The sequence below is a fragment of the Scomber scombrus genome, chromosome 6 (genome assembly GCF_963691925.1).
Source record: "Scomber scombrus chromosome 6, fScoSco1.1, whole genome shotgun sequence".
NCBI classification, from domain to species: domain Eukaryota; kingdom Metazoa; phylum Chordata; class Actinopteri; order Scombriformes; family Scombridae; genus Scomber; species Scomber scombrus.
Window position 1 is genome coordinate 15,664,554 of NC_084975.1, and position 26,655 is coordinate 15,691,208.

Sequence of the window (26,655 nt, forward strand, 5' to 3'; positions counted from 1 at the left end):
CACCATTACTCAGTTCCCACACAGTCCTGGCACTATGACCTCAGGACTGTGTACACTGCAGTTGCACTACAGTGTGTGTGTGTGTGTGTGTGTGTGTGTGTGCGCGTGTGTGCGTGCGTGCAGTAGAGTGGTCACTTCCTTTGCAATTATTGAGATACAGAGACAGTGATAAATGGGTTGACCTAGTTTCATTGGGACAGCATTGTATGAACTAAATCCTGCTGTTCGAGGCCTTATGGTCTCTCTCTGTCTGTCTCTCCTGCTCACCTCTGCTGTCTTTCTTTCTCATTTGAATAAATCCAGTCCCTGGTTAGACACTATCCATCATTATTCTAGATATTTAGGGCCCGAGCACTGAACAGTGTGAGGCCCTATTGTATCTGTCCTTGATTTTGCTAATGTCAGTCTGAAAACATTGTAAAATTTATAAAAATGTAAAAATGAAATCAAGGTTAAATTGACATAATTGGATTTGTTTTATTTGCTTTGAACATATTAAGCATTTGTGTATTGAAACCCATAACGTTGGAAATTTGGAAAAAATATGAAAATATGTATGCACAATATTTTTTCTTTGGAGTAGGTTTTACCTTTAATAAGTAGCTCATATCCATTTCACTTTGTCCTCCATTGGAGCTCATTTCAGCTTGCATTTAAGCCAGTGGTACCAAAGACATATCAGTAGATGCTGGAGGGAATGATGTCAGTTGCCAGACAGACAGTGGTCGGTCTAGGGCTGCAAATAACAATTATTTTCATTTTAATCTGTAGATTATTTTGTTGATTAATCATTAGGTTAGCTTTGGTACATAAAATGTCAGAAAAAATAAACATTTTCCCCCAGAGCCTAAGGTGACATCATAAATGGCTTGATTGTCCACAATACTCCACAACCCAAAAATATTCAATTTACATTACATCATGAAAATATTCACAATTGAGAAGCTGAAATCAGAGAATGTTGGCTTTTTTCCAAATTTCCAAATGATTGGTTATTGAGATAGTTGGCACCTGATTTAATAGATGGCAACTTATTGATTTATATATTAATCATTGCAGCTCTGGATGGGTCCTCTATTGTGAATCACTGAAAAAATGGGCATACAGATTCAAGTGAAGACAGACAAACAGTGCGAGCAGCTGTAGACAAGATGGAGTATGTCTGGTGTTTTAGAGCTGAGGGAGAACAGGATTCTTCAGTCCTGTTTCAAACTTCTCCTAAATGTCTTTTTTACATCCTGCGCTGTGTTGAACACCCTCTCTCACTGCACTGCTCCTCCTTTGGGACTTACTCTGCATATTGTGCCGCACCTTTACACAAATGCACAGACACACACAGACTCGTAAGCAAACACACATACATAAAACGCACATTCTCTGCGCCATGCAAGGCTCACTACTGCCACCGTTGCCATGGTGACTACACTGCATGTTTGAATTAAGTATTACATTACAGCAAAAGCATCTCTCTCTCTCCCTCTGACTCTGTCTCTGTTCCTCTCTCTTTCTGCATCCTCCTCCATCTCCTCTGCTCACCGCTACTGTACCAGAATGTGCAGACTGGTGAGGAAATGAAGATGTTTGATATGGACTGTACCCAGGATGGCGTATGTACACTAGATCTGCAGCTGCTGACGACAGCAGGATAGTTAGGCTCTAGTAAGGCACTGGAGCATCTCTGGGATTTGGAAATCTATTTCTCTACAGTGGCGCATTGAGTGTAAGCTGGTTGATCGAATAGAGTGCGCGCTGATCAAGTCGGACTGTGGGGTATTCTTAGGAAACTTGGTTTGTCGTAGCATGTAGAGATTGCTGCTGTATATGGCTTTATGATTGCCATCCGACTGCATGACATTGCATTGTAACCGCAAACCTGCCATGTTTATATTCATTGCAGGATTATTTTGTAATTGTGTCAATTACAGTGTTTATTGTAACCAATATAAAGCCGTTTATTAAAACCTGTGACTCTGCAGTATGCATTTTGAGCTAACATTCGGTAGATATGTTTTACCGCTTTGAGTGGGATGATAACAGCCAGTTGTCTTGTGTGTAAAGTAGGATTGCGAGGCTCCCATTAGTTCTGGGATATAAAGTCTGCAGCATATCATTCTCTTTAACTGTTGAATTTACTGTCATCGCTTCGTCTGTGAGCCCACATGTCATTATGTCCTCCTTCAGGGAGTTTTCTCTGTGTATCTGCATGTGGTTCTGCATGTAGGAGGATATGTATGTGTGTCTAAGCCAGTGTGTCTGTGCGTTTCTGTCTGATGCACACCTGCTAAATTCCAGACAGCCAGCATATTAAAAGTAAGATGGACGACTTTCTCCCTCTCCTCGCCACGCTCATTTTACTCATTCTGCCTATTGTGGTGGGCAAATTCTGTTGTTCTGTGTGTAATTGGAGGATTCAGAAAACTAGGGATGTTACAGAGAGGACTGAGCTGTACATTTACTGCCTCTGGGCTCCTCAACAGACAGAAATTTTTCCAGCACAAAGACAAAAAAACTGAGAGTCTTGGAGACAATCTGACAAATATACTGGCCATCGCACAAACAGCAACATGAAGAAATTGGGCTCCAACCGTAGCCTGAACAAGGTCCTGGCTAAGTGTGAGGCGTCCAGTTCATCTGAATTTGACCAGATCAAAGTAGCGAAGACGGGATGGGCTCGACGTCTGGGGGATGCCAGGAGGGCAATGAGCCGCAAAGCTAAAGGATTTTCATCCCCCTCAACTTCATCCTCAACACCATGCCTTTTCTCCACAGCTCCCCCGCCACCCAAGAGAGCTCCCAGCACCACCCTTACACTGCGCTCTAAGTCCATGACCGCTGAGCTGGAGGAACTGGGTGAGTGCCAGAGAGCTGGCATGCAAACTCCACACTCTCCTCCTTCTTTTCTGTCACATTTCTGCTTTCCCTTTGTCATTAAAACTTGGTGTGTCTTCTAACTTTTAGAATAGTTACTTTTGTCGGCTAGTTCTTGTCATTTTCCCTCCTCTGCTGACGCTATCTTTTTCCCACCAAGCTTCTGCTCGGAGGAGAAGAGGAGGTGAGTCTGAGGCAAGAAACTGACACCTGTCTGAATGTCATAAAGATGATTTATCACTGCTGTGTCAGTTTAAGCAGTGTTGATTAGAGCAGCAGCACAGAACACTTGGAACATGTGAACTCTCTTTCTCCACATTTTTTTTCTTCCTATGCCTGTCTGCCTTAACCCTTCGCACATACTCCCCAGTGGTCATCAAGGAAACACAGTGAACTTGCATAGAGATAGTGCTATAATTTTGTAATATACTCTACAGCATGCCATCACTCTGCAGTGTCAGCTAAATTTTGGACGTGCCTTTTTAATCAGTTTATTCGCTACTGTGTTAGCAATGTCAGAAATGATGACACAACGTTTCCTCGGTCTTATGTCTCAGTATTTGGTTCTGGCTCATTTCCTCCTCAACAGAGAGACTAGATGAGATGTTGGCATCCCAGGAGTCTATGTTGCGTTCTCAACCCTCAGAGGCAGATTACAGAGCAGCCACTGTCAAACAACGGCCTACCAGCAGGAGAATAACACCAGCAGAAATCAGCGTGAGTGCACCTACACACAGCACACTGGCAGACAGCATAATGCCACTACGCTCCTCTATGCTGGCATACATACAAACTCAACCTGACACATTATGTACTAAAAAAACACCTGGAGATACACAACAAACAACCACTAACCACCGCTAAAATCTCTGTGTTTTGTTTTGCTGCAGTCACTGTTTGAGAGACAAGGGATGACTCTACATGGTGGACTTCACCCAGGCATGGAGAGAGGTCATATACCACTACCTAAGGGGATGTCCAGGACCAAATCTTTTGGTAAAACAATCACCCATCCTGTAAATTTTCAAATAAGGTGAATGATAGTGTATCTTATGTACAGTATGCTTATAGGTAATTTTTTAACATGTAGAAAATAAAAGATAAGGAAGCGTCATTCCTTTTTTATAAATGTGATCACTGTAGCACCAAAGAAAAGCATTTAGACATTAGCGGTACAACAAACAGAAAGTACTGAGGCTGAAGTTGCATCCCCATCAATCAAACTTAAAGTTCCCATTCCCATTGTCAAAACTTGACAGAGTAACCAGTGCTGACAGTTTACATTGTTACAAATCCGTATATACATTGCATTACATGTTCTGAATGTGCAAATGTGCTTATTGGATGTTCACAGAAACTGAATTGCAGAGCAGATGTTGAAGTATAGAGCCTGTTTCAAAAGTAGATATACACATACATTATTAATACTCACTGTATTATTAAACATTTTTTCCTGTTTTCTTTTCAGTGAATGTATGTTGAATAAATTGTTATGAGAGTCAAAAATAATTAGCATTGTATAGATAGGTTTGAAACACCTGAAACATTATTAACTATGTAAGTTAACAGATTTACAGATAGAAGAATTACACTGGATTTCTTATGAAGCAGCTGTGGACCTGCTAGACTGGTTTAAAAGTGTCCTGAGTCTAATCCCCATCACCAGATGATAAGTGCTCTTCCCTCCCTCGTCAGGTGCCACTGAGGAGGATCGGCTGTCTGCCCTGGCAGGTGAGCACCGATTCCCCCGCAGTTCCTCTATGACGGACAGCCTCAGAGACCACTCTCAACCCCATCCCATCCCTCCACCGCCACAAACAGCACCCCCTCCTCCCCCTTATTACCTAGACACTGGTCCTCCTCCAGCTTTCTGCCCCCCTCCTCCTCCATCCAGGACCCAGAGTCAGGGCCATGAGCCTGGAGGTCGCTCCAGCTTCAAGCCCTCCTCGTTGGACCTGCCTTATGAGGCCACTCAGCGGCAGGCCTCACACATTGAGAGACAGAAAAAAGCCCGGTCCATGATCATCCTCCAGGACTCTTCCCATCTACCTGTAGAACCTACAGAAATTCCCCGTCCTTCTGCTGCTACGCCACCTGAGCGAATCAAGAGGAAGGGTCGGGTTATTGACAACCCCTATGCCAATGTGGGGCAATTTAGCATTGGACTATACACACCCACAAAGCCCCAGAGGAAGAAAAGTCCCTTGGTGAAGCAACTGCAGGTGGGTTATATGTTGAAAAAATGACCTGATAGTTTTGCTCGAGTGTCAAAGACCCTTTGTTCTTGAAATATTTGGCTGATTTTTTTGTTGTCTTACTGCAGGTGGAGGATGCACAAGAAAAAGCTAGTTTGGCCTTAGCTGCTACCCACTCCCGCGAAAGCTCACCCTCAGGACGACACCCACATACTCACGGCCACACACACACCAGCCGTGTAGACTACTACCAGCAGCAGCTGATGGCTGAGCGAGAGCGTCTACGTGCCCAGGGAGAGATGATGTTTCAGGGTAAGGGCCCCTTTGCTGCGGCAATTGCTGGAGCAGTGAAGGATCGTGAGCGTCGCCTAGAAGAACGGAGGAAATCCACTGTCTTCCTTTCTGTTGGGACCATGGAGGGGGCATCTACCACCAGCTCCGAGGCTCCCTCTCTGACCCAGTCTCACTCCATCGATGAGCGCATGCTCACACGAGAGCTGGGTCAGCTGCCTCCTCCTGCCTTGGCTCTGAGCCCCTCACCTAGTGGGACCACCTTTATCCATCCACTCACAGGAAAGCCTCTGGACCCAAACTCACCACTGGCTCTTGCGCTGGCCGCAAGGGAGAGGGCACTGACCTCTCAGAGCCCAACTAGCAGCCCAGAGCCTAGGACTAAACAGGAGCGGTTAGGCCAGGGCGTTATATTCATTGACACTCAGACCAAAGAGTCTCCGCATGGGGAAGGGGCACCCTCATCTCCACCATTTTCGCCTAAAAGCGCCAAGGCAGCGGGATATGGAGTTGGAACCTCCCCGACGCCAATCTTAGTTCCTCAGACCACCAAATCACAGTGGACCACATCACCGTCAACAGTATCATTCCGACAAGAGATGGAGGCCAGAGTAGAGGAGAGGAAGGAGGAGAAGAGGCTAGAGGATAAGAAAAGTATGTTGATCAGTATTATGGATACTTCGCAGCAGAAGACAGCAGGGCTGATCATGGTCCATGCTACTAGTAATGGCCAGGCAGTTGGGGTAGATTCAGAGCTAGAACAAACACCTGCTCCAGCATCCACAGAGCCCAGTAAATCTCCAAGTCCACGGGCAAAATCCCCCAGTCCCACAGTCTCCCAGGCCCAGCCTCAGACTCAGCGTCCTGCTAGCCCAGCCCAAGAGAAGAGCCTGGCTCAGGGAAGCTCCGAGGAGGATGTGGATCCATACACAGTGACCCTGCCCCCTGCAATGTTGACCTCCAGTGATGAGGAAACACGAGAGGAGCTACGTAAGATAGGAGTCGTCCCGCCACCAGATGAGTTTGCTAATGGGCTGCTGGCAAAGGCACAGGGGATGCCAGGGCCCCCAACTAAACCTGCCACCTCTCCTACCACCCCTACAACTCCAACTCCCCAAACCCCCTCAACCCCAACCACCCCAACTGTGACCCCCACTCAGCTTCAGTCTCCCCAGCCCCCACCTCCCACTAGTGCAGCAGCTGTCTCAGGGAAGCCCTCTGACCCTTTGGAGCCCCCACCAGTGGGCGAGTCTGGCTCTGCGGCTGATTCAGGCGTGGAGGAGGCTGACACACGCAGCTCCAGCGACAGAGAGCGAGACCACCATCTCGAGACCACCAGCACTGTCTCCACGGTTTCCAGCATGTCCACATTGTCCTCAGAAAGCGGCGAGCCTGCTGACACACACACCACACACACCTCCTATGCCGACGGGCAGACTTTTGTGCTCGACAAGCCGCCAGTGCCTCCTAAGCCCCGACTCAAGTCCCAGATAGGAGGCAGTAAAGGCCCCGTCACCTTCAGGGACCCTCTGCTGAAGCAGAGCTCTGACAGCGAGCTGCTATCACAGCAACAGGCCGCTGCCCTGGCTGCTGCTGCGGCTGGAGGAGCTGGACTGCCCTCAGGTGGTTCAGCCTCAGTGACTGGACTAGCTCCCACCAAGCCGCGCTACCTCTTTCAGCGGAGGTCCAAGCTATGGGGAGACCCAGTGGAGCCCCGTGGGCCAGGAGTGGGACTAGGTATTGGGAGTTTGGGCAATATAGGTGGGCTCGGACTGGGGCTGGGTGCAGATGACGGAGCAAAACCATCTGTTATGGGGGAGCTCAGTTCACGACTACAGCAACTAAATAAAGACACTAGGTCATTGGGAGAGGAACCACTGGGAGCATCACTGGACCCTGGGAGAAAGTCGCCTGTGGCAGGTGCCAGGTAAGACAAGAGCAAGTAACATGTACTGCAAAACTTTACCCAACATTCAGACAAAACAAATGAGGACATAAAGAGTAACGTTTTCAAGTTTCATTCATATCTTTTACTCATACGATGGCAGAGACATCAGTCAGCAAACTAAGGCAATTCCAGTGCCCAGCCTCAGAGAAAAGGGTCTCACAATTCAATAAATAAATAAAATTGCATTCTTGTCATATTGTATTAGTTAAAATCCTTTCTTTTGTTCCTCAAAATGTTATATTTCTGTTATTTATTAACTTTATTTATGTCTACGGTGGATAATCCCTCTTGATTATTGCAGTAACAAGCCGCCTTGAAGAGAGACTGCAAACACAGAGACTTTCATATATTATTCAAAAGTCAACATATTTTATAGACAACCACTTAGAGTCTATTTTTGTCGGATATCTTATTATAGATTCAGCATTTCTCCGGATAGAAAGATCCTTGGAGGTTGTGTTAAAGACAGTGGCATTAGGTTTTCTTTTCTGCGCAGGTTGTGATTTTATACACGTTAAAATATGCAGATGAATTCATATTTAAACCTGTCCACCATGATGGTAAGTGATAATGAGATCAGAGGTCACCAGCATTGTAAGAATTAGCTTTGCAATGTTAGTATGACACAATTGTTAATATGTGCTATGCTTTTTTTGTATATTGCAACAAGCAAATATGAAAAGACAAACTTTCTTCTCTCACAGTGACACCTGTATTATTTGAAGCACAGGGGTGTTTTTTGTCTGTCATCTGTGGGTTTCTTTTTCACACACATGCCTGAAAGTACAATGAAGTCCTTTATATTTCTGCAGATTTGAGGACACCGAAGAGAGTAAACCTTAAGGTTATAGCCCCTAGGGTAAACTAAAGCTTTTTTTATATATCTTTTCCTAACAAGCCTATCAACTAATCCCTCTAAGAGAGAATAACCCTTTTACATACACTGTTTCATGTATTTTTCTTTTTTTATATATTATTTGTTACCTTGTTTGCATCACCTGATTCCTTCACTGCCACTTTTCTTTTTTTAGAACCCAATTAATGAAAAAGAAGATAAAGTATTTGTCGATAGTGCCATGTTTTTGAGAAATGACTGGTTTTAGAGATAAACATTTGGTAGTACTACAACGGATGTCTCTGGTCTTGGATAAAAGCTGCTACTTGTTTCCATAGTTACAACTATAGTCCTCAGCCTCTTGTTAAATTATTTGTATTGTACAGTGCATACCTTAGACAGTGGTGGTCAATAAGTTAGTGTTACTGTGTGTGTGTGTGTGTGTGTGTGTGTGTGTGTGTGTGTGTGTGTGTGTGTGTGTGTGTGTGTGTGTGTGTGTGTGTGTGTGTGTGTGTGTGTGTGTGTGTGTGTGTGTGTGTGGTTGTGTGTGTGTGCGTGTGTGTGTGTTTTATCAAGTTATCTACTGGTGCAAACAAGGTAACAGGGCCTGGAGGCATGCACTTCCTGAAAGCCTCTCTTCATCTCACACACAGTCTCACTGTTGGGTTCTAACCTACAACCCTGCTCGTAGCTACCCTCCCAGCTTTTCCTTGAGCTTATCCCAAAGTCCTTGTTTAAATGATACATACAGGGATACATCCTTATATCCGCTACCCTTATATCATTGATATAATTTGATAAGAACAGAAACTGTAGTTTCCTTCTTATCCCTGTCTCCCATCCTACAGGATTATCAGTGATAACCTCAAAGATTTAAGGATGTATTTTCAGATATATTTGAACATGACTGAACTAATGGTGTGCCATGTCTAAAGTCATGTGAAACCATCCCCTCATCATCTTGGCAATGATTGCCAGACAAAGTCCTGAATTTCCATGTGGAGTAACTATCAAATAAACAATGTAGATTTTCTTTCATCTGTTCAGACTTTGCCTCAAAATCTACAGTAACCTCAGCCTGGTTGTGTTTCAATAGCAAGGCAGGTTGGGTGTTCATCTGAGAAAGAAAATGTCTGACAAGCATACATTATACCTTTGTAATGATGTCTGCAGAACAGATGCTGCCTTTTTTGGATGTCCATTGTAGTTTCACCCAGCCATGACATTGACACTAATTGATGTTAGCTTTAATGTATTGTTTCGGTCAAAGAAGAGTTATTCAGTACAGTAAATTATCAGTCTAGATCTTACCATGTAGCTTTTAAAGACTTCGGTAATTTGTAGGCACTCCTTAGATGCAGTTGAGTTTGATTTTTTTCTTAGTCTTGCTTCTCTCCTTTCTTATCCCCCCATCCTCATTTCTGCTAATGGAGGGTGGAAAATTCATTCCAGACTTTTCTTTTGGAAATTGGCTTTCATGTTCACAAGCAAACTGCTGATAAAAAGCTGAAAGATATGAGGAGACAATTTTAAGATTGTAAAGATGTTCTGATTCTTTCACAATCCTTTCATCTCATTGATATGCAAAGAGGTGCTAATAAAAAGCCTCACATTTTTTCTATATACATATCATGTCAGATAAATTAGCTATCTCAGTAAATGTACCTAACAATGGAAGCTCTTTCTAGGACTTATCAACATAGTTATTCTAGTTATTCTTACTTGCCGACTTACATTGGTAGATGGTAATATTTTTTAACCATAAATGCTGCCTTCTACATGGGAGTGACAGCGTCATTTGGTGTCAACAGACGTCCTTAGCTACTTTTTGCTGTTGCTTCTTGATATCTTTACCTGGAATACCTCTGTAAATGTAGCTTTGTCATGTATTTAGAACATCAGGTTTTAAAAATGTGGCATTATAAAACATTTATATATCCAGTAAGCATGTTTTGCAATCCCATCATTTTACTGGTATTGTACCATAAATTAGTATCTGTTAGTGTCAGTTACCAAAATAATTTGGGTCAAAACGATCGCTCATCCCTTAAAATAATGCATTGCTGGTTGTTGGGTGACAACAAATTAAATGTGAAGTTACTGTATCAGTTCGTAATCAGTCCTTGGTATGTATGTACAGCCAAATATATTATCTTTCACAACATCATGAGCCCTGCATGGCAAGTACAGTATATCATGTTCTGATTGGGCTCAATCAGTACAACCATTGCTGAGATTATGCAAAGTCATCTCCAACGTCTCCATCCTGACAGATTTCCATCAGCTGTGACAAAGATGATCATGCACACCATTATTTCTCATTCCCTCTCTCTCTCTCTGTGCCTCTGCATTTGTTTCTCCTCATCCACTGAAGCATTTCACATATAACATAGACATCCCTGCAATCTTAATTGCAATGCGTCACCATCACTTACCCCATCCACTATCTGCACCATTTAAACCACACATGCTGCTGAATTTTGTCTTGTATTCACCGTGTTCACATGCTGTGTATCATAGCATTGGGTGGTTTACAAACATGTGGTTCTCATTTTCTTTCAGTTGTGCCCTTTGGTTTTTCTGTTTTTCTCTGTTCATGTAATTTGCATAACTTTGTTTTGTTTTTCAGTGATTGTGTTGAGGATGGCCATGGTCCCTGACTGTCTTGCTTATTGGACTCTGTAGGTTTCTTAGACAATGCTAAAACAGAATAGAATATAATAGTAACACATACACACATCTCTAATATACAGGGCCACACATGCAAATGTAAATTAATGAGATACTACTTATGCATAATACATATATAAATGCATGTTTGCCCACAAGAATGGCAGTTCTTTAAGTCCACATCATTTCAGCTTGAATGAAAAAGCAACCAAAAAAGTCAAAGGACATGTGCCCTCCTTTTCCTCTTTGTTTATTTATTTGTTTGTTTGTTTTTCTTTTTTTGTTTGTTTGTTTTTGATATGTGAAGAGTGTGCTCATTTCTATCTCATGTTGCCCACTAGTCAGACCTTCCAGTGCTGAAGCCAACTCTGCTGTCATTGTCATGCCTGTAATACAAGCACACGCACAGACACACACATTTATGCACATGTGCATACAACCATCCAATCACATGCACACACTTGTTCACATACATGAAGCATGTCAAAGAAAGCAGAGTTGGATGAAGCAGATTATATGTCTGGTTGGCAGGCTGCGTCTCATGGAGTGATGCTAACATTCTCTCCCATTGCTCTCTCTCTGCTCACCTTGCATGCTCCGCCCTGCTGCTCTGATCTGATTGGTCTAGAACTGACTGTGCGCCCAGGAGGGCAGGACGACTGTGTAAGTGCGCATGGAGCTCATCTCATATCCGTCGGCTCCCTGTAGTCTGATCATTTTTCCAACCTGTGCGCTACTTAGCTTTACTTTTATTCCATTGCTCTCCTTAGTTCAAATAAAGCCCACTCATATGAAAAGTCCTAAACACATGCAGTTTTAAAAAACATAAGAAATTTGCTAACATGCATGAATGAAACACCAACTCTTTAACACATTCAAGTTTCTCCTTTTTGCTTCTCTCTGCCTGCACGCAGCTACACAAAACTGTCATTAGTTGTAATCCCCAATCCATCCCCCTTCACTTTTATTAAAATCATTTCCTTTATTAGATCAGTAATTGGTATTCAGTCACTTTTACACTGGCACAAACTTATGCTCCTGTTATTTTTCAAAAGAGGGTCTGATGTCAAATGTAGAAAACCCAGCACACACTGTACCAGCAAAAGAAACTGGAAATCCCTTCCTCTAAAGAACCATCACCAGTTTGTTTGTATTAGTACAATTCATCCTCTTCGTGCTGCAGATGGTAGGATTGGGTTGGTTGATCACTGAGACTTAGCTGCACTTCCAAGGTAAACAAACGTTCATTTGATTAAGCAAAGCTAATCTTGGAAAATAGATGCTACTTTGCATATCTCCACATTACCTTTAACGGTAGATTACACACATGATAAATGTCAGAGTTTTTTACTGTCGTCTGTTTTCTCTGTGCACCATTTTTTTCATCATTATACAAAAAGAAGGCAAATTATTGTATTTTTCTTGTATAATGATGAAAGTTATTTGCAACCTAAAGTTACTGTGAGGCAAACAACATATTTCACTCAGATTTAAAGGTCAGCCCACTGTGTAGCTGAATGTGTGTGTGCATGTTAGTGCAAGTAGTTTGTCATCTTTATGTCATATATTGAAATATGAATTCAGTAATTTCAGGTTAGAGCTATCTGCTTTTGCAATGTAAAAAACAAACAAATAGATAGATCTTTGAGATACTGTAATCTAATCAACATTTTTTGCTGTTTGCTGTTTGTGGGTCACAGTAATCAGTAAAACATGCACCTTAACAGAAAGTAGCCTTTGATTAAATCAGTTAGAGGAAAAAACAGTTTCTGTAACAGTCAGATGGGTGAATAGTGTCCTCTTTTTCTCAAATGCTGCCATATATTCAGTTGTATAGTTCATGTATAACTTGCAGTAGACATATTTGATTGTTGAGTAGTAAAATACACACATACATATTTTTTTCCCAAGCTGTACATAATCTCAGAATTCTTACCACCATTGAATGTACCTTGCTGCTTTGATGTTGCTGTGATTTCTAATGCACGTTGGGTTTAACGAAGTAAGACATGTTCTTGGATCAACATCTTGCATTGCTTTCTTAGACCAATCAACCAATCACAGCCCTTTGGCATCATCAGTGTGCTGCTTCTATGATTCTTTAAAAATTCCTTTTTGCTTCCTCAGACTTAAGCTAAGTTTTCTAAATTGAAGTCAGTCAGCCTAATGTAGCTGTATTTTTGCTTTGGTCGGAATAATTCATCAATAAAATGAACAGGAGCAATGTAGTTTTTCTGGAAATGACTTATGATGTGAGCTGATTTTGGTGGCGGCTAATTGAACCTTACATAAAATAAACTAATGTTTGCTCTTTTCATAGACCATGATGTCAATAACAAAATAAATGTAAACGATAAAAAAATTCCACGAGACTCATTCTTTTTATTCTGACTTGTATTTGTATTGTGACTCACACAAAAGACCTCAGATGAACACATTTTCCCTCCTTTTATGTAGCCTATTCAAAACATCCAAGCTATGATTGGTTGATTGCAATTTTGGTCCAGGAGCACAATGTGGGATGGTGATCGAGGAACATGTGCTACTTGGCTAAATCACATCATGCGTTGTCTTAACAGTCATTAATTTCTAGCCTTCACTAACATTTAAGGAACTGACAACAGTTTAGATATAAAACCCAAAATCTTGGGTCTCCTTTTCTTCTTTTTTTTAAAGTTTCACTTTTTTTCACCTTCATTTCTGACATTCTTGAAACCTTCTCTCTGTCTCTGTCTGTCTCCACCAGACTTTTCAGCAGCCTAGGAGAGCTCCACACCATTTCACAGAGAAGTTATGGCACCACATACACCATCCGCCCTGGCAGCCGTTACCCCGTCACCCGACGCACCCCAAGCCCAGGTTCAGGCTCACCTGATCGGGGTGACCCTCTAGGACGATTCTCAGGCTTCGGCCTACCGACCTCACCGACTACACCACCACAAACCATCCTCAAATCCTCTAGCCTCAGTCTACCCCAGGAGCCTAAAGAGGTCCGCTTTGTAATGAGGAGCTCCAGCGCCCGCTCCCGCTCTCGCTCCCCATCCCCATCACCTTCTCATTCCCCTGGGCTGGGTTCACCACTCCTGGCCCTCAGACCCTTCCACCAGAAACCCCTCCACCTCTGGAACAAGTACGACGTCGGAGACTGGCTGGAGAGCATCAATCTGGGGGAGCATAGAGCAGGGTTTCAGGAGCATGAGATCGAAGGCTCTCACCTCCCAGCTCTAACCAAGGATGACTTTGCAGAGCTGGGAGTGACACGAGTTGGACACCGCATGAACATTGAACGAGCACTAAAACAGCTGCTAGAGAGCTGACCCCTGCCCTGAGACACAGCAACAGATGGAGAGAAAGATAACGACAGAGCAGGGCAAAATTTAAAGTTGATGAAAATAAGAAAAAAGAAAGCAACCGTTCCTCTTTTACTCTGGCTGCTTTTAAGTTTCACATCACAAATGTTTATCTATGGTCTTTAGCGACACTTTACATTCCCGTTCTGCATTAACGCCCTGCACTTGGCACTGCACTGACGAGGAGGAGTCAATACATTCATCTCCTCTACCCGGCCCTTAGTTTCTGCCCACCTGCTTTCCTGTAGCCATTTAGATCAGACTTCAAAATGGGCTCTGGTCTTTCTTTGCTGAGGAGAATCGCATGAGCTCCAATTAAAACATTTGATCTGTGAAAGCTTCAGTTGTTCCCTTAGTAACACCCACACTTTTTCTCTCAACATGCCCTCCTCTCCTCTCTACCTCTATCCCTCCATCTATTAGGCCTGTAAAAGCCTTTTGCAGTTTGAGTAAAGGAGGAGGAGGAAGAATTCTCGTTCCAAACAGAAAGCTCAGTTGCCTTTCAAAAATATTTATACAGTGATCAACAATGATGAACACAGGACTATGGACACAGAGCTGACACAGCTCTGAAATAGGTGTGTCTTCTCTAATCCTGCTGTTGTTTTTAAACCGAAGACTTTAAGAGCCCAGAGGTGGAGCTCCACAAGGGAGACCACAGGAGAAACCCCTCCGCCTTGGTACCCAGACTGTGCTATCTATTATATTTGGAGAATGTTTAACCAACACTCGTGGCTTTTTTCATAATCAATTTTTTGGTTTTCCAAAGGGAATATTATATATAGGTATTATATAATATGATATATATGTATCTAAATATAGCTTTCAGAAGAAAAGACAATGTTGCAAAGAGGAAATGTATTAAATTAATCTGCGCCTGTTTTTGGTTGTTAGTATAGAAGGCAGAGAGAAATCTTTAAATTTATTCCACCAATAGTTCACTCATTTCTACCAATTATATATATATATATATATATATATATATATATATATATATATATATTTGAAAGAAAAAAATATATAGATATGGAAATGAATTTTTTGTCATAGGTATACAACTTTCCTTATGGTACCCTTTCTTGAACCGTAGCATGACGAGTTGCATCATGTCTTGGACAGAGAGTTTGTTGTTTGTTTTTATTTTCTTACGGTCTTCCTTCATACTAAAGGGCATCCCGTAATGTGAGGTTGAGACCCCAAGTTGGTCCCCCATCCCTACTGCTTCAGCTACAGACTCACTGACGTGGGTCTGTCTCTGCTTTTACCCACAACAGCAAGAGGACCACCTAACGAGACAGCTAATTGGTAAAGTGGGCTCTTCATCTTATGCCTGGTAATCACTCAGGGATGGAAGTTTGGGGCACTAGCATGGAGAGGTTGTTGGCTGTTATTTTAATACTATCCATTTCAATACTTACCTTTGAGGACAATTTAACACCACCGCAGTGTGAGAAATCTTAGAGGGCTAGTAAAAGTTCCATCCCTGTGACCCCTGATGACGCTTCTCAGATCAGGCAGCACAGGTTCTGGTATTGTGAATAGAGGAGGTCACTAAAAGGAAGGCAATACTGGGATGTTTCTCATCACCAGTAGACAGGAAACAGAAGCACCAGACTGCAGAAATCTCTTTCAGATTTCATTTTCCCTGCAGAGGAAAACGACTGTTCAGTTTTCAAGTGTGTGAACCTGGCCAAATTCAGCTTAAACTGTATGAATAAAGCAATTGTTTGTTTAATCTTTATATGTAGTTTAGCCTGAAGTATAACCAACCAATAAATCTTAACATACAAGGGCTTAAACTAGTTAGATGTATGTGCCCTTCTGAAATGTCACTGCAGGGAATGTGTCTGTAGTTTATCAGGCTGTGGGGATGGGAAAACTTCTGTAAGGTCTTAAAGAGAATTCAGTGTTTTACAACCTGGCGTTGTCTTGAAATGTCGCTGCCTCCCTGTTTCTCTACAATTTACTTCGTGAGTAAAATATTATCATAAATGGTGGCAGCCAAAACTATGAACATAAGACCCAGGTTGAAAAAAACACCCGAATTTTCCTTTTACAATACAAAATCTACAATTGTACTCATGAGTAGCTTCTGCTGGCAGTGAGAAACAGTGAGTTTTATTCACCCAACAACAAAAAAAGCGTTTTATCCATAGCCTTTCTCTGCCAGACGGCCAGGTAGTTTCTATTACCACTAAAAACCTCTGTGCATCCAGTCATTACGCTAAGGCAGTTTTGCTTGGCGAGGAGTTATGTGCATCCTTTTTATTTTTATTTTGTTTCTTTTTGCTAGCAGTTTGTAAAAGCGGGTGGTGAAATTGACATTGTATCCGGGTTGTAGGAATAGCACTCACTGCCTCACTGTGACCTCACTGATTATTTTACTTCTCAAGTGTTATGTGCTCAGACTCATTTGAACTTGTTTGTGTTTATGGTTCTCTTTTTATTTATTTATTTTTTTTCTTTGTTGATTTGTTACCCTCAGACACTGTGGGTAGATTTTGTAGCGTGTGGAACATGATACTTAAATCTTTCATCATTTGAATTTTAGAGGGACAGAAAAAAAATGACAGAAAAAAAAAACAAATATCCTGTCCGTTCTAAACGTACTTACACTTGTAAAAATGAACAAACTACAAATATTCGCTTTTTTTAATCACAAGCAATGTATATATGATAGATTTCATATAAATTTTTGGAAAACAAAAAGTATATAGATCTATATATGAATGTTTGGCATATATGCATAGTTAACCACCTGTGGAAAAGGTGAGCAGATTTTATTCTTTCTATGAACTCTTGAACTTTTGAACTCTGAACTATGAACTAGGGAATGATTTGCACAAAACAAGGTGACAAGGTGCTAACATAAAAGCCACCCATCGTCCAAGCGCATGCGTGCATCTGGATTCCCTGAATCTCTCTGTGTGGTTGTTCCTCTTCACCGTGTGTGTGTGTGTGTGTGTGTGTGTGTGTGTGTGTGTGTGTGTGTGTGTGTGTGTGTGTGTGTGTGTGTGTTTCCATTTTGTGTGTATTTGCTTGAGAGAGAGACGATGAGAATGCACATGTGATAGTGTGAGAGTGTGTGTTGATTGTTTGGGTTTTACGTCTTTGGAGTTAGTCCACTATAGCCTTACTGTATTACCATCAGAGATTCCCGGGTGTGGCTGTGTCACACAAACACGTGCACGCACGTACACACACACACACACACAAACAAAAATAAACAGAGAAGACACATACATCTTCAATTCCAGATTGAACACCATCGTTCTGCAGTCTTATTTTGTACTCTTCAAAATGTGGATCGCTCTACCGAAGAGGGAGAGACAGACAGAGAGAGATATTTCCCCGGGTTACTGAACGAAAAACATTGTCACATTTTATATTTCAAGATGACTATAACTCACCTTGTAACTGTGTGGGCAAAGCTTACTCAGTGTCACTGTTTTGTACGCCCATTTCCCGGATGGCATTTGCGCTCCTTACCCTCCACTCTGTCTTGCAGCACTCCTTTTTCCTTTTTCAGACCTTCAGTTTCTGAGTTTTGGATATGCTGTATGAGGTGATCCACTGAGGAACAAACAACACAAAGGAAAAATGTGCCAAAAAATAATTGAACTTTTAACTGTATATTTGTCTTTGCTTTAGGACTATCTTAGTTACAGCATTCTTGAGCTGTTAGACTCAAATAATATGGTGCCATCTCCTGGAAATCTTGAGAACTACAGACATTTGATAGATCTTTCTGTATTTCCTACCAGTGGAAATACAGTCATTGTTATTATTTTGTAAAGAAGCAGGCTATACATATATATATATATATATATATATATATATATATATATATATATATATATATATATATATATATATATATATATATATATATATATATATATATATATATATATATATATATATATATATATATATATATATATATATATATATATAAACATACATATATATGTATATAACCTGTGTATATCTACCTGTGAGCTTTCCTTTAACATTTCTATTTAAATTTTGAGACAAAGTATCACAATTGCTTGATTTTACTGTGATGAAGGTTATTATCCAGCTTGGCTTACTGTTCCCGTATAAATGCAAATGACAGATGAAACACAAACACTGCAAGAGGTGTGTGTGTACAGTCTGGACTCATGCAGGCTGGCTTGGTTAGAAGAAACAATGCTGTAGTGAATACCTGGTTGGATTGATGTGTTTACCACAAATACAGATGCAAAATGATGCTACAGAGCAACGTGCAACAGACTTACACATCATTAGGTCAAATAAGTTCAGTGAAGGGTTACCTTTGTCTTATTTTCTAATCAACAAAGCACAATCTACATAGTGTAAGGGGAGCAGTGTAATCTTTTTAAACACCCACTGGGATCTGGTCACCCGCTGGAACCAGTGATCTTATCATCAAGGGGTTTTTTCTTTCATTGTTGGTTTTCTCCTTGTTTGCACTGTGAAGTTTAGAATGGTGGATGTATCACTGCAACACCTCAGCCTTGTCTCACAGGTGAACTCTCCCTTCTCAGAGTCCGACAACCAGGCCAATCATCTCCACTACTATCCCCGACCCACTTACCCACATCTTCTGGATGCTTCTAGCATTAGAAATCCCCCCTCCACATCAATACATGACAACCCAAGTTAGAACCAGAAGCTACCTAGTAGTCCTCATGTAAACAGAGTAAGGGTGATAGTAAAGGCTGAGGCAAGATCTGAGATGTTGCCCAGGATATCTCCACCACAGAGATATATGTTTGTTATATTATGTAATAAATTTATAATTAAAACATGAACTGCATCAAAATTATTCTTCCTGCTAGAATTCAGCGTGTCTCAGTGGTAATTATGTTCCAGTGTGATTTATTCATAATCGATGCCACACAAGACAGTCAAATATAAATAGAAAATATACAGTATACATGCTTTTGTGTACAACATGAATATCATATAGGAATAACTGAATGATGTGTGAAATTGAGGCTCATTCTGTTCTACACAGACACTCAGCCTAATGTGCACCTTTTGCCAGAAAACCAATTTGATGTATTACAGATTCATACTGTATATGACACGTATAAAATGCTGATGTCAAGTTGATGACTTGGTGCTCTTGTGCCCACTGCTGGATCTCAGCAACTTGGAGAGACACACATTCTCACAATTTGGTTACATGGTACATTAAGTTTTCATTTAAAGGACGCTGAAAAACAGACTTTACATCATAAAATGAATGCAACAACATCAGCTAACAGATGCAGCTCCCCGCTGGCATTGCACACAACAATAAACACACACACACATCCAGAAGAGCAGCAAGGACAGTTCATAATCACACGTTCTCTTTGCTCTGTGAGCTAGATTTCAATGCTTCACATTCTTATTACATGACACAAAGTAAGTGTTTTCTCACGCTGAATCAAACATTCAGCCTCATTATTAGAGTACATATTATTATACAAAGTAGAAGTAACAATGCTAAAACAATAGTTAAATGCACCTGGAAAACACATAATTATTCTACCAGGTTTATTTCCCTGCTTATGTCAGAGGACACATGGAGGGCAGTGACTTTCAACCTGACTGAAAGACTGCGCGGTTCTCCAGTGGCCGAGTTACACACCGCCAGAATTACATAAGAACAAACAATGTGCTGGTCGCAAACGTCAATCACGGAGAGTCAGAGATCTCTGACACCAGAGGTCATGTCAACAGCATCATGTTGACTAAAAATATTCACAGCATCAACCCCAGGAGGAGGATAGATTATCCATGAGATGATAAGAGGGTTGGGAGGATTCGTAAAGCTGTGTCAGACCAACTCGGGGCTCTGTGCTTTCAATCCATCCTCATCTGCATCCGAATTATCTTCTTTCTTTTCCAGGTCAAAGTTCTGTAAGATGACCGCAACAAAACTGTCAAAAACACTCATTTCAGCAACAGATAAAGTCAGTTAGTAAGTGCATTTTCCACATTAACAAAAAGATCATTATAGAAGTAAAAAAAAATAAACAGTTAGATAATGCAGGAGGAAGGAAACACTAGGATGTCTCTCATCACCAGGACAGGAAATAATCACAGAAGCACCAGATAGTTTTACATAGTTCAAATAATGCAGAATTTGATTAATCATCAAAAAAAAACAAAAAGAGCATTATAATCCAACTATGACATTTCATAGAGCAAGCGTTGCACAATGAATGCACATTTCAGTCTGCAGCAAACATCACTGAGTAAGGAGTGTATAAAACTACATCAACGATCAGAACATGTTTAGTATTCAGAGAGCTGTACCTCTAATTCTTGCATCACTTCATCCATGAAGTCACTGGGGTTTTTCTTGTAGTCCACTGCTCTCTTGATCATCTCTCTAAACATCTGTTGTGACAGTTATAGTCAACACACAGAGGCAGTTCAAGCAAGACAATTTATGAGACTATTGAATTGTGGGGTGAATTAATTTGGTAGTTGTCAAGAGAACAGTGTCAAAGCTGTTGTAAAACATAATGTAAATGACAGTTTTGTAAGCTTACATAAAGTAAACTATAAAACTACTGAGGAGTGCGTAATGAAGAAGTGAACTAAGGGAGGACAGAGTATTAATGCTGCAGGAGAACCAACCAAAGCTCAAACCTTAACTACATTAGTCCCATCAGCTGCTGATACAAAGTAAAATGGAAGTCCTTGCTTCTTCCCAAAGCTAAAGCTTCTTTGTGTCACCTTCAAATCAGCTGCAGACACAAAAAACAAAAGATCAGATGTGTGATACCAGAACAACTTTGAGAGCAAATGGACAATATCTGCAAACCAAATCACGTTTCCTCATCCTGCCGTAATATTGAATTCAATCATTTCAAGGGTTCAGGGTTAGGGTTATGTGAAATATTACAATCAGACCCACCGTCAATTTTGTTGGCAACCACACAACAGGGTATCTCCGGTCTGTAGTCTCTCAGTTCTTTATACCAGTTGGCCAGATTTTTATATGTAATCTTTCTCTGAACATCAAAAACCTTTGACAGAAAGAAGGAAAGATCACAAAACAGATTAGCCTTCTTTGCTGATATTACCACTTCAAATGTTTCCAACAAACATCTAAAAAGCTGTTCTATGACGGAATCACTGTCTTCATATTAAATGCCTCTGCATGTCTACAAGGAGACACATTTGGGGGTAAGCCCTTTTAGGCCAAGAGAGCAAGCACAATATAGAGTAGAGGGAGATTTATGCTAAATAAATGATTCCCCAGTGGTTACTTTTAATCATCATTTATTTTCTTCAGTTTATCTACCCCCAAGATCCTGGTGCAGAGCAAGGAAGGGTGCGTTAAATGATACACCTCTGCCTTAAAAACCAAAAGTGAGTCTTACCATTATGCATGCATGTGCTTTGTGGTAGTATGAGGGGTGCATGCTCTTAAACCTCTCCTGACCAGCAGTGTCCCAGAAATCTGTGAATAATAATAATTAGAAGAAGTAGAATAAAAAAACATCCCTGCAGAAGTAATCTGAACTCTGATCCTTCCTCATGCTGCAAGTTTCTGCCTTTAAGATGCATTTTTCAGCTGAGTGAAATGATCTCCTGTGATAGTAGAATAGAAACAATAAGCCACAGCACATTTACAATACATACCAACCGCGACTGTCTTGTTGCCTACAGTCGCTGTGTGTTTGTAGAGAGTCAAAGCATATGTTGACAACTGCTGGGGACGACTGCAGAAAAGAGTTAAGGAGGAATGCCAGCTTCACTTTAAACAACATGCTCGTGTGCAGACAGTGGCTGTGATAACTATAGCAATAAAATATATCTGAATTATAAAAATGCCGAATGTACTGTTTCATTTAACATTTCTAAAGCTGTTTAAAGATACTATTCATCCATGAGAAACCTCTCCATCAGCCTGTGAGAGAAAGAGAAAGAAAACAAAGATGTAATGCTGAACAGATTGTAACACATTACATATCAAAAACTGTTTAAAACACAAAACAGCTATGAGGGGCCTACTTACTACTTTTCTACTTACTTAGATTTACCCACTGCGCTGTCTCCCAGGCAGATGATCTTCACCTGCTCGTCTGCGTCGTATTTCTTCTGGTCTAGTTCAGGGATGCCGCCTGCATCGTCAGCCATTTCCTCTCTTTGATATTTTTTTTGGATTTGATTGGGATGATTATATTGTCCAACTTGTTTCTTGTTGGGGTTTCTGAATCACCTGAAGGGGATGAACTGAAGCTGACGGCCCCTGACAACGATGACCGGCGTTAGCTAGCTGAGGTTAGCTGAGGTTAACATGGTGATATCGCCCATTTCAGTTGTCCGTCAGTCAACAACTGATGCTCACAGCGTATTTTTATCTTTTGAGGATTCTACTGTTACCTGCACATTGCACCCACACAACCACTGCTAACATTCGGCTAATGTTGATAGTATTTGTTAGCACCGGGTTATTAGTCCAAATGTCGCTATCTTTTCTTGAGATTGTAATTCTTCCAATACAATGAAAAGTTGTAGTTTTTTCTTCCCTCATGAATGAATCCAGAGAGCTAACGTTTGTAGCTGCTGCATGAAGCGTCCAACGGCTTTCGTTTCTATGCAACGGGGACGCTCGAAGGCCCACTTCCTCGCGGATCCTACTGTCCTTACAGGTGCCTGTCAAAAAAAGCGCTACTACTAAAATGTAAAGACAAAAAAAAAAAAGTAAAGTCGCCCCCTCAACTCAAACGTTCTTGTTCCTCTTGTTCCTACAGTCGGATGTTTGATCTTTACTGTATTCGCAGAATTTGACACTTGAAAGATGTTTCCACTAGGGCCCAAGTCCGACCGCTACTGTATTTTCGGGGCTGATGCCCATAGACAATATACGTATGCATAGACATATATACGTAGATATACGCTATGTATACATATGCATATATGTCTATGCTGATGCCAATTCCGATATTAGAGAGTAAAAAATTCCGATATCAATATATTGGCCGATACAGAATATACAGATAAACAAACTTTTTTTTGTAATGATTGCTCAAATGTAATGAAGGTATGATATTTTACATTTACAGTTAAAATTAAGTTTATCATATAACATGACATCAGAGCTCTGAAATAGTAAACTTCTCTGGGAATTTAATAATGAATTAAATCATTGAATGAATGAATCATTTTTTTAAAATGCAGAACAACCAGAAAAACATATGCATATATTAAACTTGAATTAAGAAAAGGGTCATATATACATAAAATACTGCCTTTATAACTTTCAAAATATATCAGCACATATCTGACAACATCGATACAGATACCACTATATCTGTGATAGGTCGATACCGGCCGTAATATCGGCTGGCCAATATATCGATTTACATGTTTGAAACTCAGATAATGCTCATTATTCCGTCAAACATTGTTGGAACACGACAATATCCAGTATATCCCATATTTTAAAGTGATTTTAAAATCTGTTGTAAGAGTGCTCCCAAAAGTATTTAAAGTAGCCTAAAATCAATCAAGTCCCCTTAAACCGGCTGAAGGGGCTTTAGAAGAGCTATGATGGCTACAACATTTACATGTATGACACAATATCCAAGAGACAATTAGATTGCAGTTGTTGGGTTTTTTTCTCCAACTCTGAACAGAAATGTCAAACTGATATCAAGTTTCTGGTAAAATAATACAAAACATGCTATCACTGATATAATGAATTCAAGTGAGGAAACAGCATTTTGTAAGTCCTGACACACATTCCTCATAAGCCTGTTTGGTTTGGAAACTTCAGAAAATGAACAGTAGCCTATCAATGGTGTTTTACCTGTGTGACTGTGATTATATTTGAGATTACTGTCTTATAACTTTTTAACTCATGTGGGTCTTCATTTGTTCAGTACCCCAAAATCGTTCATCTTTTAATACAGCACTGTAGTAACCTAATGGCATCCACTTTCTTGAAAATTAGTTTCATGTTTGTTATTACATTGATTTTTTGTCAGATTAGTAGACCTCTCTTGACAATCAAAGATGTACCTAATTACATTAACACTGTTGCAATCCATTTAGGTCAGTGCCAGAATCCAGCTGGCTCACTGAGACACTAACAGAGTCATCATTCATCTTATCAGTGACACGTGCTTTTGCTGCTATGACATATCCTGTTGTAATTGTGACTGCAGCAGGTCACTACGTATTTACCATTACTGCCTGAAAATGATAATTAACTGAATTTATCAAAATAATTATCAGTTTCCCAAAGCAATAAAAAACATCTTCCTTAAATAAATAAAAAACTTTCTTTAAAAGCATTAATACAAATGTCAGACATGTACCACTGATGAAACTCTTTTAATTCAGTATATTTTACTTCAAATACTGATAGTTGTCATAACCACGACAAAGTGACAAGTACCAATACAATAAGGCCTATCACTGTATGATCACAATAATCCTGAGCAGCTTTCTTTTTGTGCTTTATTTGATGCTATTGTGGGAATTTCCCAGTTAAAAAAAGAGATCATTAGTGACATTAATCCCCCATATCTGAAATGAGGGGTACAGTGTATTCAGAGTGACGCAATCCAAAAGAGAAGCTTGGAGCTTTTGTTCTTGTGAAGGTCACCTAGGAGAAGAAAAATGTCAGTGAATAATAAAGAAATGTATTTTTCACCTTTGTAATGATAGGGCATGTTGTAAATTAGGAGTAAGGTTTTCACCCGCTCAGGGAAGTGTGCTCCAGGTCCCGGTTTCCTTGTGGTTTCACCAGGCGTGAAGTTGCGGCCCGTCATGCTGAACTGGGGAGGTTTTGACCTGTAAATACAAGGGTCCACAACTCTGTAGGCTGCAGGGCCTGGAGTCTGGAAGTGAAACACAAGTATAGAGAACAGGAGTAAATCACAAGTTTTCTTTTGGAAACTGTTTTGGTCATCTTCGTGATATATGGAGTTTTTATTTTTTTTATATATATCTACCTTCTTCAAGTCCTCTGCGAAGCTCCCAGTTTTGCTGCGGCCACAGAGAGAGTAAGTGGGTGCTGCAGGTGTGACCACAGTTTTGGGTCCCAGCATAGGTGGCAGACTGTAGGACGCTGGACCTAGAGTTTGAGTGACAGGTGGAGTTTGTATTGTTTGGGCCATGAAACCACAGCTCAAAGAAAGTTGACGCCAGACAGAATATATTACCTGGCACTTGGCTATTAGCGCTGTCTTTGCTCCTCGCAGCTAGAGAATAAGCAGGAGAAGAGCGCAAAACTGACTTTCCTGAACGCTCTGGGGAGTAGTGGCCTGAAACACCAGAGCAAGTTATATGAACACACTTCTGCAGGTAAACTGAAGTTATAATAATCTGCATCATGACAAAACTGGCCTTTTATTCGCATTTTACAGTGTGTCATTTTCATGTGTCTGAGATTAGCAGTGTTTCATCTATACAGTCATGTACTTTTCATGTATACAGGGTGTTTCTGACCTGGTCCAGGAACCTGGAACACTCTGGGATCCTTTGGACGGCTGTGGAGTGAAAATGCAGGGGTGCCATCTCGGCCCGCTCTGGTGATATTGGATGGGACGAGGTATCTTGGTCCAGGCGAGGAGGTAAAATTGGCCTCATCATGACGAGTTCCAAAGCTGAACATTGGTGCTTTGTATTTAGTAGGGTCATGGTGAGTAATACCTTTGTAAAAGAACAAGAACAGAAGATGTAAATAATAATACTAAGTAGAAGAAGAAGAAGAAGAAGAAGAAGAAGAAGAAGAAGAAGAAGAAGAAGAAGAAGAAGAAGAAGAAGAAGAAGAAGAAGAAGAAGAAGAAGAAGAAGAAAAAGAAGAAAAAGAAGAAGAAGAAGAAGAAGAAGACGAAGAAGAATAAGAAGAGTGGTGGTGGTGGTGGTGGTGGTGTCCAAATTTAGATTTTACCTGTGAGTCCAGGCAGTGCATACTTGGGCCCTGGGCTGCCATAGAGGGCAGCTATGGGCCCTCTTGGCTTGTGGGGCCTCCAGGTCCCAACCCAGGCTTCAGTGCTTGCCATTGCCTTGACAGAGAGAGATGGATTGTGACCAAAAGCAAAGTGATAAGTTGTATTTTAGGTTATATGTGAAATAAACAAATTGTTCCAATATAAAAACACCAGTACATAGAACATCACCTCTTTTACTATTGACAATAAATCACAGTTTATCAGTGAGTATTCCCAACTTTTTCCCTCAGCTTAAATGTTGAAAACCACATAAATGTCTGTATGAATGTCAGGACCATATCAAATCCACTTAAAACTAAATATATGCTGAAGTATTCTAAACCCTCTTATTAGTGGACAACTACAAGGGGCTCATCGGGAGCCCTTTGTAGCTGTATAAAACAGCTTGGATTTATTTATGACTCATATTGGCACACTGAAGTGAAGGCTAAAACTTGGCCTGGCTGATGCTCTATTCAGCACTCTTAACCTATATACTTTCAAATTCTGTGCTGCAAATACCTGAAAATTATTTGCT

At 40.9% G+C, this 26,655-nt stretch overlaps 3 protein-coding genes across 10 annotated transcripts in view; 1 reads left to right on the top strand and 2 right to left on the bottom strand.

The window, feature by feature from the left end:
• The window catches only part of shank3a (SH3 and multiple ankyrin repeat domains 3a), a 222,227-nt gene extending 204,241 nt beyond the window's left edge, over positions 1-17,986 (top strand). For 4 of the 8 annotated variants that reach the window (XM_062421367.1, XM_062421366.1, XM_062421369.1 and 1 more), the window contains 6 exons: positions 2,770-2,850; positions 3,458-3,585; positions 3,759-3,864; positions 4,564-5,090; positions 5,192-7,281; positions 13,554-17,986. In XM_062421367.1, the coding sequence (XP_062277351.1) occupies positions 2,770-2,850; positions 3,458-3,585; positions 3,759-3,864; positions 4,564-5,090; positions 5,192-7,281; positions 13,554-14,124 (3,503 nt within the window). In that variant the 3' untranslated portion in view covers positions 14,125-17,986. Of the gene's footprint in view, positions 1-2,769; positions 2,851-3,457; positions 3,586-3,758; positions 3,865-4,563; positions 5,091-5,191; positions 7,282-8,114; positions 8,162-10,766; positions 10,819-11,435; positions 11,471-13,553 lie in introns of those variants that run through there. The other 4 variants (XR_009925325.1, XR_009925326.1, XR_009925324.1 and 1 more) reach the window with 4 other exon arrangements.
• A 126-nt stretch (positions 17,987-18,112) lies between these two features.
• rabl2 (RAB, member of RAS oncogene family-like 2) lies at positions 18,113-22,745 on the bottom strand. The gene is made up of 8 exons (XM_062420618.1): positions 22,205-22,745; positions 22,052-22,081; positions 21,814-21,893; positions 21,552-21,631; positions 21,083-21,194; positions 20,815-20,912; positions 20,476-20,559; positions 18,113-20,074 (listed from the first exon to the last, which is right to left on the bottom strand). The coding sequence occupies exons 1-8, from the start codon at positions 22,309-22,311 to the stop codon at positions 19,994-19,996; spliced, it is 672 nt and encodes a 223-aa protein (XP_062276602.1). The 5' UTR covers positions 22,312-22,745; the 3' UTR covers positions 18,113-19,993.
• Positions 22,746-24,694: 1,949 nt separating this feature from the next.
• On the bottom strand, positions 24,695-26,189 carry cimap1b (ciliary microtubule associated protein 1B). Its single transcript, XM_062421374.1, has 6 exons — positions 26,078-26,189; positions 25,633-25,836; positions 25,347-25,448; positions 25,137-25,258; positions 24,882-25,022; positions 24,695-24,787 (listed from the first exon to the last, which is right to left on the bottom strand). Exons 1-6 carry the CDS (start codon positions 26,187-26,189, stop codon positions 24,695-24,697), a joined length of 774 nt encoding a protein of 257 aa, XP_062277358.1.
• Positions 26,190-26,655: the final 466 nt, after the last annotated feature.

What these genes read in the sequence shown, in the direction of transcription:
- rabl2 (XM_062420618.1), bottom strand. Translation starts at nt 22,311, where the DNA reads ATGGCTGACGATGCAGGCGGCATCCCTGAACTAGACCAGAAGAAATAC. An exon ending in AGCGCAGTGGGTAAATCTAA is followed by an intron (nt 22,082 to 22,204) that starts GTAAGTAGAAAA and finishes TTTCTCTCACAG; the next exon opens with GCTGATGGAGAGGTTTCTCA. An exon ending in AAGTGATGCAAGAATTAGAG is followed by an intron (nt 20,075 to 20,475) that starts GTACAGCTCTCT and finishes GTCATCTTACAG; the next exon opens with AACTTTGACCTGGAAAAGAA.
- cimap1b (XM_062421374.1), bottom strand. Translation starts at nt 26,189, where the DNA reads ATGGCAAGCACTGAAGCCTGGGTTGGGACCTGGAGGCCCCACAAGCCA. An exon ending in TCGCAGAGGACTTGAAGAAG is followed by an intron (nt 25,023 to 25,136) that starts GTAGATATATAT and finishes TTTCACTTCCAG; the next exon opens with ACTCCAGGCCCTGCAGCCTA. An exon ending in GAGCACACTTCCCTGAGCGG is followed by an intron (nt 24,788 to 24,881) that starts GTGAAAACCTTA and finishes TTCTTCTCCTAG; the next exon opens with GTGACCTTCACAAGAACAAA.